We start from the raw sequence: 21815 nt of genomic DNA on the forward strand, positions 1-21815 counted from the left end.
CTATCTGCCGCCTTCTACCTAGCAGGCAGACTTAATCAAAAAATCGCTTTCATTCCATCCAGCTGGCAACTAAACAGACAACTTTGATGGCAAATGCAACCTTCTAAGATTTTTAGAAAACTCAACTGCTGGCAATGACTGAAATGAAGTGGTGGAGTGATATAGCGCCCAGAGATTATTGTGTTTTATTTCTTCATTATTAATTCAATAGAATTAACATAATAATCACAAATTCAGTCATCCAGTGGTAATTTTCAAAGGTTCAAGTAGAGGCCGACCTGACTTGGTAAAAAGATGTGATACTGATTTGTACTCATGAATTTTCAGCATTGCTTATCCTTGTCAGGGTGCTGTAGCCTATCCCGGTTCATAAAAAGCATATTTGTTGGATTGCTACTGTAATACTATTATATATGTGTGCATTTAATCATTTTTATATGAGAGCTCCTTCAATTTGTCTGGTAACATGTCCCCAAGTCCTCGTCCCGAGGACTGTTTACTGGAACATAGGACTGACCTTTACCCTAGAATGCAGACCTAGAAGGACACTTAAGTTGTTTAATTTCCAATGGGGTTGTTTTTGAGTTCCAACCTTATTTGTTTTTATTGAATACCTGATGTGTGATGATTGTCACATCTGTTGTTTTGCTTACACAATTGGATTAATCAATAACCTTGTAATTTACTGGTCGCCACAGAGAGACAACCCAAAATATAAAATATCAATCATTAAAGTGATCATTCATTTGTGTGCAAACAGAAAAATGCCTTGTTCCATTTTTCAGCAAATATTCTACACAACTGTGAGATTTGAAGCACATGTACTCATCATTAAAAAGTCTTTTAAACTACATTAGTGCAGGTTATTGATAGCCGACTTTGGGTTTCGTCACGCTTGGAGAAACGCAGTGTGAAAAAAGAGCTGAAAGGTTTGCACTTTTCTTATTTTTTTGTGTGCCAAAACATGCATTTCCAGCATGACAGCAGCACTCCAAGTGTCTCTCCAGTAGCCCGAGCTAGTAATTACTTTAACCTCCTAGCCCATTCCTGCAGGAGTGGGAAAACTCAGCTACGGTAGGAGAGCGGCTTAAATGTAAGATCATGTCCTTCTTTTGTCTCAATTGCTTACAGATGTTGCTCGCCTGACGTCCAAAAAGTGTGTAAATAAATAACAAAAGGGCCTCCTGGATTCAAACCAGTCTACGTGAAGTCTACTACCGAATTGGTAATAGACCCTCATTTGGGATTACGCCAAAGAAAACGTAAACTGAGTTCAGATGGTGGGTGATGTAGGAACAAATGAACCCATTGGCTGCCACTGATGACCACATACTTCCAAATAAATCGGAGGTATACTAGTGATGAACTTATTCTTCTACTGTGAATATAAATGAATGCAATTCTATGTTCACTCGCTGCCACCTGATTGGATGCCCATCTACGGATGAGGAGATAAATCTTCTCCAGTGAATTGCTCATTCTGGTGTCAGGTTCCGGTTTGATCTGTGACATCTGCTCCACATCAGGAGCTTAAAGAAGAATTGACTGGAGCAGACTACATCCTCCAGCAAAATGACAATGAGCAAGACGCCCCAAAAGAACTGGAGAGCTTTAATTCTAATTATTATTATAGTTTTTTTCTTTCAAGATGCTACTCAAATAACAATGCTACAGAGTGAGGCTATTTTCCTATTAAGGCAATATTAATCGTATAATATAGTAAGTTGCTTAGACTACTTGAAAAAAATGTGTTCATTTTTCCATGTAGTTTTTTCATGTTCCCAGTTGGTTTGAATTTATTGGTAATTTTATATTATATTTCTTCCATTTTCTGTTTTAAAAATAACAGCAAACACAATTTGTATGTGTTTGCAACTAATTGAAAAGTCGGTGTTGGTTGGTGATGTTGTAACCTCCCTAGGCGAGTAGATAGCTGCAAATTGACATGGAGCCAGATAAACCTCTTCGGTAGAGGTTTGCCCCTTATTAATTAGAGCCAGGGAAGATGTAAGGAAAAACATCTGGAGCTTAGCTACCTCTTTTTTTTTTTGTTCTAGAAACCATGTGACCAGAGCTTGGCCAAACCGAAGACATGAAGTCTGCTCCAGACACTAGAGTTTCAATTTAACACACATTTCAACAAATCAAAGGCCATGAAACATCTCCTGCTATTGTTGTGAATAGAAATAATAAACATAGTGTGACAGATAATCAAAACAAAAGGAAGCAATCCAGAAACAAACCAGAAGTCGAATTCATTTGACAAGAGATTTGTTGCATTGCCGAGTTTCCTATTGGACATCACAATGCATTAAGTTAAAGTACCAGACAATTTATCGATCAAGTGTATTTCCGCAGGAAAAAGTCATTTTGTGTATATAACAATTTGATAAATCAAAGCAGAGGTTCATTTTTTATGAAGCATAATAGTGGATAACCATTCCAATATTGATGACGCCATTTTAATGCTGTATCAGTCCTTATACTGATACCATTATTGATGTTGGTGCATGGAAAAATGTAACATTTATCAGCATTTATTTGCTGTACGCACATGACCTGACTGATGTCACGTTCCTCAAACAATGTCTGCGCTTGCAAGTTTCAATACTCTTTGTGTTTAGACTTTCTCTACATGCAAAGTTCTAAGAAACCTGCAGTTTGCATATTCAGTAGTTTCAGGAAGCAGACATTTTTGGTACATACGACATACATAAAAGCGCTCATCTTTTCATTTACTAGCAAGGTTGCCATATTCTCTCCAAAAACATGGCAAATATTTAGTATTATTCCCAGGTGACCTCGTCCACCGTGGCTGAGGAACACTGTGTTCAGGTGCCAGGTCACCTCCCAAAAGAGTAGTTTTCAGGTCGCAACGACCCAACAGGTCTTAAAAAATATGATGAGGAAATGGAGATTATAGATGTAGTGCTGCTGTGATTCATTAGCTTGCAGCTGCAGTGAGAACAAAAATAATAAAAAAAATACCTCCCTTTCTCACTCTTATAACTTTCCATCTATGACTTGGACACAGAGTAGACAAACTCAAGTTCTTGTCATATCACCTCAGTCTCTCTCAGACTTGCTAACCTTTGGCCAAGTATTAAACCATTCTTTACTTTTTCCAATCCACTTCCAGCTGCCGTTTGTATATCCACGCTCAAGAGTGCACAAACTGCAACATCTGCAAGTCGAAGGCGTAATGATGATTAAATACCCCTGCACAGGTTTGGAAACCAGCACTGCAGTTCATTGACGCAAACAGGCAGGTCATCGTGTTTCCTGCTAACCACTCTCTCCATATGGGGGGATGTGGTATCAAGCCCATTTTGAACTGACATCGTCTTCCCACAATTTCAAAATATTAAGCACATTTTGGCAACTGTATCAGTGCAACGGATACTGATCGACGCCCAATCACGTGGCCCGTTTTATCCTTTAACTGTGAATTCTAATGAGATTGTCACTAGTAGATGTCCAATCTATTTCATTAGGGCTAGGAGGGGTCCATTCAAAATAGATTGGAGGTCTAACTGTGTACATTTGATCAACTAGTGCCTATTGAAGCATTTTGTGTTAATTACAGACAGCATCAAACTACTCATCCATTCTTCATTAAAAATGAAGAATGGGTATTCAAATAATGTATACAATTTTATAGTGAAATATCACCGAGTTCAGTTGGCTAAAAAGCCATGACTTGTACAACTTCATCTCAGAGTAATGGTTCAACACCTATTCAACCTCTGCGACCTATCCTTTTCTCCAGTCCCTGCTCGCCTGTCAAATGGCCGTGGTGTCTGTGTAGGCCACTCGCGCATTCCCATCGCTCACCGCCGAAATATAGCCGGGCCCGAGGCAGCCGGCACGCCGTGATGGCAATTCGCCGTTTAGAAATGTCACGACCCGTGCGGCTTTTCACCTCGCGGTATCCCCATGATATATCGGGGTGGGGTTCTCCTCTCGGGCGCGCCAAATAGCGGGAGAGATGAATCATGGAACATTCCAGGGAGAGAGAGAGAGAGATGGGTCAGCAGACCTTAAATGGCACCTTAAATGACCTACCAGAATTTTGGCCTTAAAGTCTACAGCATGTGTGCATTTTATTCTGCCAATATAATTTTACAAGACCTAGGAAAAATCTATGCATTCAATCATTTTAATTGAGAAAGATCCAAATAATAAAAATGTTGAGTATTTTTTTAGTTCTTTCTTTTACAGGAAGGCAATCTGGCAACCGCTTGATCCATTTTTTTAATCCATCAAGTTTGCTTCTCTACAGTTTTGACTTGTATTAATGAGGCATCTTTTTGGATTGTGATTCATTTCCCTATATATTAATCACTGATTGTGTCCTTTATAGCCTTGTGATGACCTTCTCATAAAAATAACAGCCAAATGAACAGCAGCAATGTAACACTGAAAGAAGATCAGCCGCCAGGGAGCCAATTGTTGAACTCTCAATACAGTTGGCATGTCGCGGACAGCTTCTAATGGAGGTCCGCCTGGCGTGGAGACCCCACGGTACGGCTGTTTATATCACCGAGGCAATCGTAGACAAATTCGGCAGCGGGGGGAAATGCATTCCGCAACGAAATGAAAGCCCTCTCTGCCGACAAATTCGCAAACACCAACATCCGCCATGGCGTGGACAACTTAATGGCACGTCATTCTTCTGTCACACGATAGTGATGGAAATGGACACGTACGTACATGCTGGAATTTTGACAAGCCAAACATTGTCGCTAATAGACGTCCGATCTATTTTAGCCGGGAGGGCTACTAAATATCATGGCTCTCTGCAGGGTGATAGAGAATTAGTAGTACCATATTTACTGGATTAAAAGTGGCATTTACCGTATTTTCATGACTATAAGGTGCACCATATAGTGTGTTATGTTGGGTTGTTTTTATAGTCTGAAAAAATCCATTTGTATTGCAAGGAAAGCACAGTAACTTGCTTTCTACTTTATCCAAAGGCCAAGACCAATTTAAGCCTTTTTTTTTTCTTTGTTTTTTTACTTAACGGATTCCCAGTGCTTAACCGAGCGAGCTTTTGCATTGAACGGAAGGCTTCTGGCCCAGATTTCTTTTTGAATTAGTGCCCAGGAAAGAAAAAAAAGGCCCAGAGACTCAGCATGTGCACGCAGAGACATTTTTTGTTATCTTCCACAGAGGAAAATTAGCCATTTGTTCATTCAGAGTTCCCTGGGAAGAAAAGCAATCTTTTTATGAATGCTAGAAGCTTTCAAGGGAAAAAAAGTACATTTGCTATTGTTACGGTATGACCTTAATGGTGTTTTTTCTACAAATATAATTGGAACTTTTTCTCTGACGATGATAGACGTCCAAACATGGCACTTTTCATCCTTCTAATATGAATTTAACTCTTTATGGAACAACTAGTGACTTTTTTTATTGAAAAGTTGACATAAGAGGCCTTTAAAACTGTAAAAGTGATTATTATCGGTGATTAAAAAATGTATTATGTTAAATATTATATATTTTTTGATCATTACGCATCAATTTTGATTCCAAAAATGTTATTTGATATGAATCTAAATGCACATGTGAATTATTTGAATGTTGGTAAAAGCTAAAGAATATTCCTAAGCCAAAAAGAACATCCCTGAAGACCACCAATCACACATTTTCCCTTTAGCTCGAGATAATGGGACATTTTCTGGGTAAATGCAGGAAAAAAAATAACTTGGGCAATCATCTGGCTGTAAATTTGACAAAAATAGACACCAGGAATCACTGCTTCCAAAAGGGGGCAATTTGAGTCGTACTGAGAAATCACAGAATTCTGTACTTTAAAAAAAAACACTGTAAAAGGACAGATTATTTAATTAACTTGGATAGGTGATAATCGACTCTGCATGTGAGTTCTTTCACCTGCGATAATGACAATGAACTTGCACTGACATGAAAAATCCACCATGGCTGATGGAAGAGTAATTGATGGGAATGCACAAGTGCCATCTAGCATATCCGTATTATCACCAAGCTATCGGGCAGGCTGCCATTTTGTGAGCCTTGCAGCAGTGTGAAGGTGATTCATCAGACTATTTCTCCCCCCCAATGGCCTAGACTTTTCCAACAGCAGGAATCACGGTACACACTGGCCATCCTTAATGAAAGAATGAAGTGACGCAGCGCACAGCCGGAGCTGATGATAACAGCGACAAAACACAAGTCAAATGAATAAATGGAACGGGAAGGAAAACTTTTAAACTCTTAAGTGTATGGTAAAACTCCTTTTTTTTGCAGTTCCTTAGTCATTAGTGCTTTCCCTCTGAACCAGCGGTCAACAATATAGTAAAAAAAAATCATAGATTACTCATGTTCATGAAGAATTGTCTTTTCCAGCTCATATTCTGTAACAAGTAAATATATAACACTACAATTACAATGCTGCTTTTGTTGAGTTACTGGCATGTGTGATACCAATCCATCCTGTTTGTTGCCAAAACATCATCACTCTTTGTAAGTACAGTGCAAAAGCATTCCATGTTAAATCTATCAAAGTTTTGCAAATGTTCTCCAACTCCCCCTATTGGACAGAAAAATCAATATACTGGAGTGTTTCAGACTACACAATATGTTCAACAGCCTTCTGGCTTTCACCTCTACTCCCCCTTTGGCACCAATATGCCCAACCCTATCAGCGTCTCAGGTGAAGCCGAGCAGAAAACAGCCGCCCCCCTGCCGTCCTCCCCCCGTCCGAACGCCCGCCCTCCCGCTTGGGAAGTTCATCCCGCCTACTCGGGCTACCACGGTTGAGTCTGTGAATTGAAATGTATTTATCACTAGTCGACATCAAGATTATTCCAACTGAAAACAACCCTCGGCAGATTAATATCTGTTTATGCCATCACTCCCAATCGGAATGCATTGGACATCTGTCGCCATCAATGGTAGCCAATGAGCTAAGAAGTAGTGCCTCTCAGGACAGCAGCGGAATCCACTCCATCAACTCCGACACGGCACCCCCTCTCCGCACGACAGCTTCTAATTGGGTTATGTTTATGAGTCGTGTGATCAGGGATGACAGCGTAATTGTTGCCATTACCTATCCAAGTCTTTCGGGGGGCGGCTGGCTATTTATCGGCTGTCGACTACATTTTCGTAACAATGTTTTCAATTGCGCTCTGATAAGAATTCCGACTGTCATTGTTCACTATTAGCGAGGTCGGATTCCATTTTGTGTCAGGCATCTCCGCGGGTCAACGAACCAACCAATCAACTGCTAACGGCACTTTGCTCACATGTAGTCACCATCTTTAAACAATCCTGTTTCACATACTAGTGCAGGCATGGGCAAACTACGGCCCGCGGGCCACATCCGGTTCCACTTGCCTTTATTTTTCCAGTTATGAAGCTAATAAGAAAACTGGCTCTATGCATACACCATGATGAGATATTTGATCATTAAATTTGGCCACTAAAAATGATACAATCTCTAATTATCCAATGACGTTGATGCAGGAACATCTTCAAATATGTATTGGGGGGGATCTTATGCTAATCCATATCTTAGAGCCTGACGGTTAATTTGCTTCTGGCCTGTGTAAGCATGGCTTTCCAGGAGATTGGAAAGTGCGGTCGTGTTTTCAGGAAATGTATATCAGAGGACATCTCGGGAGTCATTAGTTGTGGACTGGCTCGCCGGCTCCAGAGTGGAGCTGGAGTATCACGAAGGCGGGGTGCTCTCGACCGGTGTGGCCTCATTAATCACTCTCCTCGCCACTAGCGGCGGCGCCTCCCTTTGTCTGCTTTTGTTCAGTAGCATCGGAGCCCATCAACTTCATTCGCCTTGACGGCGGCACGAGAAAAGCGTCCCTCTACGGATCGTTTTAGGAATCCTCATCTCGTCTAAAGTGGGTTTCTATTAACCTACATGCAAGGATTTGCAAAAGTATCCCATCCTGATTTAAGTTTTTTTTTTTTTTTTTACATTCTTCCTGGGCTTCAGAAGTGGCTAAATGGAACGCATCATTATAGTAACATAAACACCATATGTACTATAAGCAATTAAGGATTGGTATTTAGTCTACAACAGGCAAAAACAAACATTTTTGCACCAAATAAAAGGCCTAATTGTATACTAGGCTTTGTGCATGTTTTGTGCTGTTCAGATGTGTGAAATAGTTGTCGGACTGCGTAAATTGATGTTAGGACAAGTGACTTTTAGTGTGTCCATCTTTAAACCGCTTTCCATCCTCTAATTGGGTTCCAAATTATTTTGATGCGGCACAAAAATGAGCAAAAATGCCAGCTTTGTCACACTTTGTCAAAGAGACACTTTATTCCGTTGGTTAAACAGCTGAGACGACGGACTTTTTGTGCTTCTCGCAAAACGTTTGTCAATTTAGGATAGAATGAATCGGAATAGATGCTTGCTTTGTAGCGGCTGTGCGAGATATCACAAGAAAATGAATGTTGCCTCTTTTTAAACAAGAAAGAAATCAACTATGCCAGACATTACTGCAGTACTTTGTGTGTCTCCTAGAAACATCCATGGCTTGTCATTATTTACTGCCAGATCTCCACTTTAAAATGGCCTGAAAGTGTATCACTCCTCACACTAGTACAGGGGTGGGCAAACTTTTGGGCCCGGTGGCCATATTGACTTTAAAAATTTGACAGATCGACCAGGTCAGCACAAGATATGATACAAATAAAAAAGTGCATCCGTTAACAGTACAAATGAAACAAACAAGGACTGAAGTATTATCATACTCATCACTCATCATTAAAGTAAAACATATAAAGTCCAACATTTAAGTAAAAAGGAATGTATTAAGAAATATTAAAGTGCCATTTAAAAAAAGATAGACAGGCTATAAAACACAAAAAAAAAAAAACAAATAAGAGTGGCCGGATTAAAAAGCCGTAGTTTGAACATATCTGCATTAACCCTATAGTTCAGCTTCACACGACATACAATATAGCAAGAATCATAGGCATGGATTCTTTATAATTTCCAACATTTAACATGAGACAGTGAAAGTTGTGTCTTTACTTAGGCTCATATGGCCCCCCTACTCAATCCCGCCAAGACACAAAATATGCACAGCTGCTGCCCGGTTGCCCAGAAACGGAATGTCATCTTTGAAATGCCCCCCATTCCACAAACAGGATAGTGTTACAGGAAACAGCGCTCACCCCCCGATGAGCACTTGCTGCGCCACACGCTGCTGCCCCTGACATCCCATTTTTTTCTTGGCGCCTCTCACTTTTAATGAGATATCTTTGAAAATGGCCCAGATTGGATGAAAGTCTACACCGGCTGACCCTTTTTTTTCTCCCTTGTGCAAGGATGACCTCAGCGTTATTGACTTTTTGCTACTGTATCATTTTACAATTTGAAGGAGAAAGCACTTTAAATCTTAAAAAAATCACCTTATGGACTTGAGTTCATTCAGTTAAGAGTCTCGCCAAGGAAAGAATTCCTCAATTTGAAGCCCAGCGGAAGAGAATCAATTGAGTTTGGTAACTTTATACTTTACCAATTGAGTTGAACACCCATTGAGTTTGGTAACTTCATCCTTGACTGAACCTAAAACCTTTTCCTACACCCCCCAATGATGTATCTGTTTAGTCAAAGTAACCTTGTTCAAAAGTCAGATGGCAATTAAGAGGGACAAATGTCATTAGCAAGTTCTTTTCCCAACTGTCTCAAAGTGAGAGGCCATAACCAAATGTGCTTTAAACAGCTTGGCTAAATGCACGTAGGGTTACTGAGTCCTTTCTCCATTAACCTAATGGGTTGTTGTTTTATTCCCCTCAATTTAAGGCCTCACTCTCTCCTCTATTTCCAAGAGGGAAGATGGCATTTGAGGGCCCCTCTCGAGACCACATAGCCGCTGGCAAGTAAGAGGAGGCATCTCCGCAAATGAACTAATTAGGCTGCTTCATGTCGTCAAGGAAATGGCACCCTGAGATTATAATGAGATGGGACAAAAACATTTAAACAAAAAAAAAAAAACCCAAAAAGAACTGCCAGGTAGGAGTAGGAAGGGTTATCTCTTACTAAAAATTCAAAAGCAAGCACAAGATGTTCATCCAACGGACAAGCATGCTACATGTTTGAATGCGGAGCTTCGTTGAGGCTCATTAAAGTTTTCACACAAAGCGAGATGTCCACCCTAATGAGCGGATGCTTTGGTGGGGGGGAAAAAGACAAAAAGAGAGAGTTGTGTCCTCGGGAAGCTGGCCATGACAGCCTCCACTGTATCCAAACGCAACCGTCCTCATGCATGTCGGGACTAACAACCGAGTCTTTCTCACCAGTGTCGACGTCTAACTGGGCCCGCCTCCTCTATTCTCCACTTCCCGTTGGAATTAGGGAGTTATTCACCCCCTGGAATGGAGGGCAGAAACACATCATTACCAGGTTAGGCTATGAATAGGGGAATGTCTATTGATAGTTTGGTTTAGACTAGGGTTAAGGGTGAACCTAATCAGACCAGAATACACAACATAGCTGTTGGGTTTATGGAGAATTCATTTAGAAATGAGGGAAAACTGGTTTGAATAATATATTGATAGACAGCACAACACCAAATGGAATTTGGACAGCATCTCACAACACTTTCAAATGAACTTGGTGCAGTTTGAAGTGTGAAATGATCCAGCCAAGATGAAGCCAAAGCGACAAATTGCCCTCTAAAGCCGAAATAGGAAAAACATTTTGTATGATTTGGCCTAAAGCCATTTAACATGGCTCGTTTCCCGACAAATTTGGTCCGTTCAGACTTGCCGATCTGATTTGAAGTCGAAAACAATACGGCACCCCTGCCGCGTATGATTCATAAAGATCAGAGTCTTTCCGGTTGCCACCTCTGTCCCTTGGGGTGCGTCGACCGAGAAAACAGGAGCAGGCCAAATCTGCGGGAGGTTACTATGGCGCCGCTGCCAGCTTGGCAACGGAAAGCAGAGCTGAGCGACAACTCGAGCCTGTAATCAGGCAAACATTTCACACAGAGCTGGGAGAGTGAACCATGATTAAGCAAAGTTAAACCGTGATCAAAGCGTTAACAAAAGCAGCCCGTTTCACCAAAATGGAGACAAAGTTTCAATTGCTACAGTCTACGACAAAACCATGTTTGCTGCACTTAAAAAAAAAAAACAGTCTTTTGGTCGCCGGTCAAATGTACTTAGATATTAAACAGTACTTAGATATTAAACATCACTTAGATATTAAACAGTACTTAGATATTAAACAGTACTTAGATATTAAACAGTACTTAGATATTAAACAGTACTTAGATATTAAACAGTACTTAGATATTAAACAGTACTTAGATATTAAACAGTACTTAGATATTAAACAGTACTTAGATATTAAACAGTACTTAGATATTAAACAGCACTTAGATATTAAACAACACTTATATATTAAACAGTACTTAGATATTAAACAGCACTTAGATATTAAACAGTACTTAGATATTAAACAACACTTAGATATTAAACAACACTTAGATATTAAACAACACTTAGATATTAAACAGTACTTAGATATTAAACAGTACTTAGATATTAAACAGTACTTAGATATTAAACAGTACTTAGATATTAAACAACACTTAGATATTAAACAGTACTTAGATATTAAACAGTACTTAGATATTAAACAGTACTTAGATATTAAACAGTACTTATATATTAAACAGTACTTGGATATTAAACTCTCTCATGAATATAATTTAGAGAGCTGGCTTCAACAGTAAACTCTGTCACCATTTGACCGGCGACCAAACGTCCGAGCACCCGATGAGAGAGATAAAATCAGTTTGAACTAAGACGGTTGGCCTACATGTCAGGTCTTTTTACGCATAGCAACATGGCATTGGCAATAATGCCAATTTCCCCAAAACAAACTGTAACTCTGGATGGATGGTGAACCAAATGAGCCAAGCTCTGAGCCCCGCAACTCTATTAAACTTTCAGCAAGGTAACAGCTGCTCATGCATTCACATCAGCACCAGCGCAAAAAAAATATATAACTCACAACTTTCACAGAAGCCCCTTACCCTACATAAACATGGCCGCTGACGATGGATGGACAACGGCACAGTTTTCTTTTTACCATGCACGGACTTAATGTAGCTGATAACCCCAAGCATAAAGACGCTCACGATGCGCTATTTGAAAATGCATGAATTCAATCATCCATATTCATGAAATACCTTCCATCATATCAGTCACGGCAATTGGATTCCCTTTTTTAGGCAGGGTGCTCTACAAGGGGCAAATTTATATCAATAAATAACTCGGCAATAGGTTGACATGACAATTTTCATGCTGCCACTTTGCCCCCTTTTTATCTTGCCTTTCATACTTAGGGAACATTATAGCAAAACGGTGTGAGTTTGAATGGGAATGACTGTTTGTATAATAGCATCAATCCACGGAAGAATAAATCTGAATTTAGCAAACAGAGCTAGACTGAAAATTGCTGAGATAGGATTCTAATAATTTCCTTTACTCCGAAGCAGAGACTTTCTAGAATGAGCAGTTTTATTTTTTTTAGTTTGTTCATATAAGATATTTTTTTTACTATCACTGAAATTGCTTGGATATAACCCAGAGTAATTATGGAAAATAACTCTGACCGGACTGCAAACTAAAGATTGCTTCTAAATGGCTTGACAGGTCAATAAACAAACATTTGACATCTATCCTATAAGACGGCAAAGAGAAAAAAAAATGTGCAGACAAATTACGAAAAGTCAGTGGAGAGTAAAATAATTACCGGGCAAGAAAACACAAGTCTAAAATTGCCTTGTTTTCCCCCCCAAAAAAGGGCGTCATTACAGAAAAGAATCCCCTGGTCCAACATTTTGCAACTCAAAACAAAAGAGTAACATACTTTAGCCTTGTTTCAGTGCAAAAAAAAATGAAATCAATGCAATTACCTCAATTCATAGCCATTTCTACATGTGTCAACTCAATGTTAATGGTAAGTGCCACTGAAAAATATTGATCATGTACTACTTGTCTTCCACATGATATCCCCCCCCCCAAAAAAAAAAAGTGCTCGACTAAAAGCAATCATAAATCCAGAGGCTGGAGCGTCTCCCCTTTGACGGCATTGTGTCACAACAAGGCAGTCGCCGCCAAACCTCCTCCTTCTTCTCCTCCTCCTCCAAACCCCCCGCCACCTTTGTTCAAGCCACCCTCCCCCCACCTGGCCAATCTCACAGACACACACTCAACCTTAGAGCTTCTCCTCTAGTAAAAGCCTTATACTATAAATAATGCTATCAAACCCAACAGACGGTTCTTGAACACCTCATGGTAATGACTCACATCCATTGCTATAAACCAAGTTCAATCACAATATCACATGAAAAACAACACATGCTCAATTTTGGTATTTTGACCTCACCCCCGTCAGGACTTTGATATCATATGGCGTTTAAAAAGAAAGAAGAAAAATCCAACTCAGCGAGGTTTGAAGATCGATTAAGCATCAAACCTTGTGGGAGGCCCTGGCAATCCATACCAACTCTGACCTTTCTAGTCTGTACGGCTTTAAATTCAATAGGTTGGGCCTCTTACTGTGACACAAGACCTTAAAATACCTATCTGGAATGGGAAAGGAAAACTGTTTTGTTTCAGACGTCAGCGACGCAACAAAGTCTAACGATAGGCAGGCAATTCCAAATAGGACGAGGCCTCAGACGTATACTTCCAAGAACAAGACGGATTTTAAAGACTTGACAATAGCTGATGACTTCATTCAGTCAAAGGCAATCTATCCAAATCCATGCAGAATATTCCAGTACTAATCTTAGTCTGCCATATTCTCCCTATTTCAGCAACTCTATTCCAATAGCTGAGCAGCCACCTGCGACCACCCAAAGACAAAAACACATTTACTGTACTTCTATCAGCATGACCTCATCACGATCCCCATATTGGATGTTAGCGGCTTATTAGATGGTGGCTGACATGACAGTTTGATCAAAAAGCTCCTCAGAGCCTGTCAAATAAACATCTCCCAATGTGTTTCATCTTGTTCCCAATGCATGACAGGCTTCATGTTATTATAAGAAGCGAACATCAACCTGGAAAGCAAGCTTACGTTGCAACTTTGCCAGCTCATTACCACTCCTGAAGCGGTACTACAAGACCTTATCCCGATTTCAGGACTAAAATGTCAGAAAATTGGACAGTCTGAAAACATGATAAAAATCAGTCAGTGAAAAAATAAAAAGATACATTACAACAAATGGGAAAGTCAAAGGATAACTAACAAGACTGAAAACTCAACATAACAAGGCCCGATCTTGTCACCAGATTAGAATACGGTAAAAAAAAACATGTTAATATTTTACTATTTGTTTTTTAAGTATTTACTCATTGGCTGCCATTCACAATGTCTAATAAAAGTTTGAATGGGAGGCCTGGCAGTGATTATTCGGTCAACATTTGGATGTCCGATTATCCCTGCATAATAAATATCTGAAGTATCGGATCCTGATATAGTATCTCAAATGATATACACTATTGAAGTACCCAGAATTATATACAACTATATCATAGGATATCATGGACACAACAGGACAGACCAACACTGAACTAACCATTAAGCCATAAGTACAAAAGTATCTTAAATTAAAACCTTGAAACATAACAACAACAACAACAAAATACACACTATTGACGTACCCCAGAATTATATACAAATATCATAGGATATTGTGAAAACGACAGGGCAGTAGAACACTGAACTAACATTAAGTTCGTACAAAATCATCAAACTTCTCGGTATTGCCAAAACTGCCAAAACTAGTTGCAAGTCCAAGTTTGCGCCACCCTGCGTCTTTCAGGCCTTTGACAGGCAGATGGCTGTCGAAGGCCGCCTGGCAACAAAAGATACTGGCCTCAAAAATGTGTTTTCATGGCCAGTTCAGACAATAAAGAAGAATAGCGTGACAATGTCTGGCCTGCTGCCGCGCTTTGATGACCCCGAGAGAGTCGACGACACAAAGGCAGAAGCATCTTAATACCCCGGGGTTCAATTCTGACGGGGATGAGCTGGGATGAGCTAACCCACCGTTGCCAGGCATTACATCATGACGGTGAGTCATAGTGCACAATCAGGAGTGAGTTAAGTGCACACCTAGCAAAGGTGTGAGAGGTTCAGCGATTTGATGACAGCAAAAGGCAACGCAAATGGCAGCTGCGGATCTTACAGCCGAGGAGACAATCATGGACTTGACGTGCTCCATAAATTATTAACTCCTAAAGTATACTCATTGCTCAGCTCAGATTGAGAAGACTTAACATGTGTTTTTGATACTTTGGCAGAGGAACTTGTCTCAATAAAAATGACGGATTAGTCCGATGCATTGGTCTATTTTTGAACCTATTTGTTGTCAAAATTATCAGAGAAAGACAACATTTATTTACTGTCTAAATAAAAAGTCCAACTTCTTGGATCCACAAAGATTTATATGAGAGGAAAGCAACATTTATTGTTCTTTTCTTGCGGTTGTTATAAGCATGAAGCATGATTTAGTTAATCGTTCCTGCGCAAAGACACTAATTGCACACAGACTTCAAGCTTTTCTTCTAACCCCTCTCCGGAGGAAGCAAGTAACAGAAAACAAACGCATTAAATGGGAGGTATTTGAGAAGATAATCTGAATCCCACAAAAATGCTAGACACCATCTTGGGGATAAGATCACATATTCACCACCCGTTGTGCTAATGGCTTGTCCTAGAACATTTAATGAGGGCTTGGAAGTCATCAAAATGTACAAATTTGTCACAATTATAATCACCCCCTGTATCTAGACATTGCCATAACTCCACTAATAATCACTACCACAAAGCACTTATGCATAGAAGTCAAAGAAGGTCTTTTGGAAAGCAGCAGTGAAGGGAAAAAAAAAGCTACTCATTCCACTAATGATCCGAAAATATCTGTCTTTTCAGTCACCTAGGTAGAACATTTCAAATGGAAATTTTCTTTCAGCACTGGTTGGATTGAGCATCATTTTTTTGCCGGAAAGCAATGCAGCTTTTAAATGGAATTAAAATAGCTTTCTCAAATTGGAGTTATGACCTTCAAAACTGCACTCTGGCTAATTAAACATCTGTCGGGAGAGATCCACCGATCAAAATCTCAATCTAGCATGAAAAGACTTTGCAACCTCAATAGCTGTCATGTTACTTCAGGAAGACTCTTTTTTTGTCCACCATTAAATGCATGGCCTCTTCTCTGGTGTGGTTTTGTAGTAAGACTTGTTTCCACAACGTTTCATTTGCGACCCTCTGGGCACACGTCAAATTTAAAGTACATACATGTAAAATCAAATCAAGTGCAAATTAGAACTTACTGAACCTTTAATAAGGCATAACCCACTAACATAGGTTGAAATATATACAGAATGATCTTGTTTGATATCATAAACCACATTAAAGTGCTTCAGACTTGTTCCTAAACCTGACCGCAATGATGTACGTAGGTATAAACTGTTTTCCAGTAACTCTTCATTCACATATAGGGCATTCATATTGGGGGAGGGGTCTATTTCTGTACATTTTTTGGTGCTCCTTCTGTCCCCACATTCACTTTTCAAAAGAAGGCCATCAAGAGCTCACACAATGCAAATGTTTGCCGGCGGCTCTATTCACGTACTTATTAATATGCAAAAGGCCGGCCCATCGCCGTCTACCAGTGGCAGCAGATGAAATAGAGCGACTGTCAAATACAAATGCTACACTAACGAATTCAGCGTGACAAAACCCGGCTATAGAGTGAGGATTTATGAATAATGAAGCCATTATTTAGCTTGAGAATGAACTGTGCAGGGGATGCAAACCCACTTATATTACAACAGCATATATAGCAACAACATTATCTAGATTTCCTGTGGGCTATATTTTTGTCCCAAAAAAGGTAACTTACTTGGACGTCTAGCACTGTCAATTGAACTGACACAGCCAATATACATGATTGGGACATCTATTATTGTCAATAAGGCCGCAAGTTTGACTCCAATTGCTCTATATCAAAATTATTTGGCATTAAAAAGCTCTTTCATTTCAATGAGAGCTCGATTTTATAGTTGCAACTTACAAGTATAGAGTATAAAACAAATAACTTGTATATCAAGGCACCAATGTACTCCATTTTACTACAAACAGTAGTTATTTGTCCAAAAAAAACCCAATTAGGTTCTGAATGCATGATAGTAAAACGTGCTCACTGTCGTTTTTGCGCACAAATGTTAGTACATTGACTAGGTTTCAGAGGCTCACATATATTCTGAGCCAAACCTTATAATTTTCCTCTTGTTTGGTTGCTTTTTTTTCTCCCTTGGGTTGCCATTCATTCAAAAATAGCACATATTATTTTCATAGTGGCTTTGAACATGCAAAACCACATGGCAGTTCAAGTCACATGTGTTTGCCATTTAGTAGTTGTACAATTTCTCTTACAACTTTTTACTGTTTGCTCATCTTTTTTGTCAGTGGGAAGAATTCCGTCTTAACTTTTCATGTAGAAAAGCATTGTTTTGGAAGTGTCCTAACTTCTTCACATAAATTCACATTCAGCACCCCACCAAAAAATATCGAGTATGCAAAACCCCAGATTGGAATTGAACTCCTTTTCAAACATCCAGAAAATTTAATTACCGTTGAACTGAAACACGAGCGTAAATCAATAAATCCAATTAAGTTGCCCAGCCTTCGAATAAATAATACCACCATTAGCCTTTTAATACAGCCCATCCTATCAAATAATGTGATCAATTTCTTTGACTTTCTTCCCCTGCTACAACACATGAGGCCCCCCAACCAGCACATATCTAATTATCTTCCTCTGGGTTCTTTTCACAGTTCTTCTGATAGGCCTAGTGAGCCCTAAGATGACTTTCTTAAAATATCTTGGAAAGATTCCGAGCAATGCGGGGGTGTTGACAGGGTGCATTGCCAGTGCTAGTTAAGCCGCAGATACGTAAGTAGAGGCCGTCTGCAATTGACGCCAATAGATGTCCAAGTGGGAGGAGTCTGGCAGCCAGTAAGTTAAGAACTAGGTATGGTTAAATGACTTGAATAGTAAAACATCCCATTGAAAACAACCCAAAACTGTATGGAGTCAACCGAGTTTGTTAACATTATCATTCCAAGTTTATAACATGCTCAAATAACCCCCTTTTTTTAACATTCCGGGTGTAGAATAAAAACCGGCGTTGTCAGATAACTTGTCATTAAATGCTTTCCACTGCAGTCCCAGTCAACCTGCTTTCTACTTCTGGTCGTACGTATGGGCTAAATATAACAGTTGGTGCAAGAACTGCGCACCCACAATGGTAGCTTTGCTCTTTGTAAAGGGACGTCTCGTAAATCAACTATTCTTCCTCTTTCCAAAGGCCTCTGGGAGCCCTCCAAACTACATTTGGGGCCGACTATAGAACTGGAGAGCAGATGCCAAGAGAAGAGGAGGAGGAGGAGTTTTGGGGTTAAAATAGGGTCCCCTGACCACAGGAACCACAGGATTGGAAGCTATTGTACACAAACGACGACTATTCAGCAGTCTCCGACCGGATTAAACACCGCAGTTGGTCCTGTCTGGACTTTCGGCTCGAAACGGTTCTTCAAAAAAATCACGAAAGACAACCACAGCAATGTGTTCAACTCAATCGCGCCAAAATGCAAGAGAATAGAAGAGTTGTCCGTCCAGGCAACAGCAAAACAAAAACTTCAGAAAACGCACACCTCACATGATGGATAGAGATCAATCCTGGCAATGATGAGCGGTGATGCTCCAGCACCCCTACAGCTTAACCCAAAAAATCTTAAATACGAGTTTAACCGTGATAAAACGGATTCCAAAACTGCTTCATTTCCCCCCCTTCCCAGTTAAGGTTAACTTGTTGTACCGGAGCGGACGCGCCTCCGCCGGTTGTCCGCGGGAGGATGCTGCGCGGAAAAAACACGGACGCCAAAAAAATCAATAACTCACCTGCGCAGGCGATGGTGAAGAATCCCCAAAGGACGTCCCTGGTTTGAAGCATCATGAAGTGCGGCTCACTGATATTCTCCTCGTTTGGAAAAAGCTGGTAAACAACAAGAGCCGGCGGCTGCTTTTCTCTCGGTGCTCCTTGTCCCTGCCCGGGTGCGCGCAGCAATCTGAGTGACAAGCAAGCGGCAGAAGCAGCGGCATCAGCAGCAGCAGCAACAGCAGCAGCAGCCGGAGGAGACTACTCACAAGCACACGAACATGCGCACGCGCGTGCACACGCTCACATGATACACCAGTGCGACGACTCCGCCCGGTGGCTCGTCGCTGGCACGGCATGGAAAATGCACGCACGATGGGGAGGGGGTGATGGAGGGAGGCGCGTGACAAAGTAGTGCGCGGAGACGGCAGATGGTCGACTAATTCGGATTATTGCACAAAATGCCCGGTTGCGGTTTAGAAGGGAGACAAGAGATCATTATGAAAAGTTGACCACATATCATTTGGGAAGGATTCGCATCATTGATTAATTTTGCCCTCAAATCTCAAATGATTGGGCAGGCAAAGAGTTAAAGTAGCAAGTTAAAATGAGTTTGGTATTTATTGGGAATCAGTAGCAAGCAATTATAGCTACAAAAGAGAGGTTGTGTTATTTGACTTGCACAATAATAACAAGGATTAAGCAATTATTCGCCAGATTTTCTGCTCCAATACAATGGACACTGGGCTGACTGTAAGGGTCAATTTGGCTTAGATGTCATATAACTGTCGTCATAAATCATTTCTAGTGACTGAAACAGTTCCAATCATAAAAATGTACATGCTATACTATTTATTGCTCATTAGTGCATTTTTGCCTTGGCTACTTCCCTATTCTGCAAATTGAATCATGTCGACCTGACAGAAATATTCTTGGAAGGACCCCTTTTTTATGTATTTTTTTGGGTGACCTTTGAAACCAAGTGTGACACTATCCCTATACTTTGTTTATTTGAGAGAGAAACTTTTGGGAGCCATTACAAATGCATGACCCATTTGTGTCTCTGATACTGGGTCTTCACTTGATACAAAGACCAACATCGCCACCTAGTGACCAAAGAGTCACTGTGCTTTACAGAAAAGAACACGGCATAGTCTACCACTGACCTCCACTCTATTTGGTGTGGCGCTGTCCATGGTACTGAAACATCACCGATCTCAGCCAATGTTCAAGGTGGCTGCCATTGACTGCTGTAGAAGTTCTGTGCATTGGAACAGAGAAAGCCATGCATCAAATGGTGACTGCCAACCCTTACAGTCCAAATAAATTGGACATCGAGCAACGTCGGTGGCAGTGATAGATGAGCATTAAGAGTAAATATTTACTTTAACACACTGAGTGTCGCAGACGGCCCCAGACGCAGATTTTGACGTCAATGGCATGAGCATTCACAATCACAGCCAGTAATCAACTACAGCATTTTTTGGGGAGACGTGAGATGCCCACGAGATGTCGCTGTTGTATAGCAGTAGTTTTTTTTTGCTCGTTAAAAATAGGTGAATGTTCCAGTGTGCCACCCTCATTACAAGAGCAAATGAAGACTATATAGAAATATTTTCCGTGGAATTATATATTATAGTGAAAGTATACCTATAGATATAGAATGCATAATATAGTAGATATATATTTATCATAAGAAGCCACTGCAGACTCAGAGACTTTCTTATTAAGGATAATATTGCCACCCATTTTGCTCCCCAGAGGTTAATTACGTTCACTTTGCCAGGCGTGACTCACAAAAAAAGAGGAAAAAAGAAAGAAAGAACGAAAAAGAAAAGAAAAAAATAATGGGAGACACGAAACTCACACAAGCGGATGTCACTATCAACCAGTCGCCTCCAAGGAAGACTCACTTCAAGTATGACGTGTGGCCAATCTGTTTGGTGGAAGGCCAATTAAAATGACAATTCTGGATGTGAAAACTGGAGCTCTACTCACCATATGCGATTCTGCACTTTGTCTCCTCGAAGATGAATCAGAGAGGTTGTCTGAGGCCCTGATTCATATCCAATTGGAATTCTGACATAATAAGACATAATGGCCAAATTAGAACATCATCCATGCATTTATTTGGTCACATATCATGACAATAAGGTCATGTGAATCTAGTGATGCTATTTCTGTAATTCAGAAAAATGCCACAAGAGGGTGCTCAACACCCAATCTTTAACAGGGGCAACAATTAAACACTCAAATTGTTAAACCAATGCTTTTTCCCCCGATCTAAACATTTTAGCATGTCAAACCCAACTATTATTATTATTTGACAACATACACACTTAAAATAGATTGTACATAGTACTTGTATCACCACAAAGGCAGCCATAATAATAATAATATATTAATTAGTAATCCTACCTTTTGCTCTTAATGGACATCCACTTGCCAATATGATGCAGTTATTGTAACTGGTATTTCATGATAAAGCAAAATGATCATCACTGTATACATAGTTTTCCCCTAAAAGCTAATCACCAAATAGCCATGCACATGCATTTAGTACTACTAGGTTAAGAAAAAATTGAATACATCAAGAAATAAACAAGATCAAGGCAAGAGCTTGTTATTTTTAAATATTGCTCATCGCCAAATAGTCAGATCTACTAATTTAAGACTACTTAGGGATAAAACAAACAAAACAACCACGTTGCAACGTGCTTTTTTTTAACAATATTGCCTTGCCATAGTGAGTCCGCTTCCTGCTTCACGGGAAACGTGCGAGATGATTGGTTTATTTTGTTAAAGCCAACCTCCACGAGTCCACATCAGCCATACAAAAT

General features: G+C 40.1%; 1 protein-coding gene across 8 annotated transcripts in view; it reads right to left on the bottom strand.

The window, feature by feature from the left end:
• ncam1a (neural cell adhesion molecule 1a) overlaps positions 1-21710 on the bottom strand; it is a 108609-nt gene extending 86899 nt beyond the window's left edge. For 3 of the 8 annotated variants that reach the window (XM_077740266.1, XM_077740265.1, XM_077740262.1), the window contains exons 1-5: positions 21394-21709; positions 20974-21054; positions 20843-20911; positions 19245-20236; positions 18999-19165 (exon numbers count right to left, since the gene is read on the bottom strand). In XM_077740266.1, the coding sequence (XP_077596392.1) occupies positions 18999-19165; positions 19245-19258 (181 nt within the window). In that variant the 5' untranslated portion in view covers positions 19259-20236; positions 20843-20911; positions 20974-21054; positions 21394-21709. Of the gene's footprint in view, positions 1-18998; positions 19166-19244; positions 20237-20842; positions 20912-20973; positions 21055-21393 lie in introns of all 8 variants that reach the window. The other 5 variants (XM_077740267.1, XM_077740264.1, XM_077740263.1 and 2 more) reach the window with 4 other exon arrangements.
• Between the last annotated feature and the right edge of the window lie 105 nt (positions 21711-21815).

Source organism: Stigmatopora nigra, chromosome 19 (assembly GCF_051989575.1).
Source record: "Stigmatopora nigra isolate UIUO_SnigA chromosome 19, RoL_Snig_1.1, whole genome shotgun sequence".
Lineage (NCBI taxonomy): Eukaryota > Metazoa > Chordata > Actinopteri > Syngnathiformes > Syngnathidae > Stigmatopora > Stigmatopora nigra.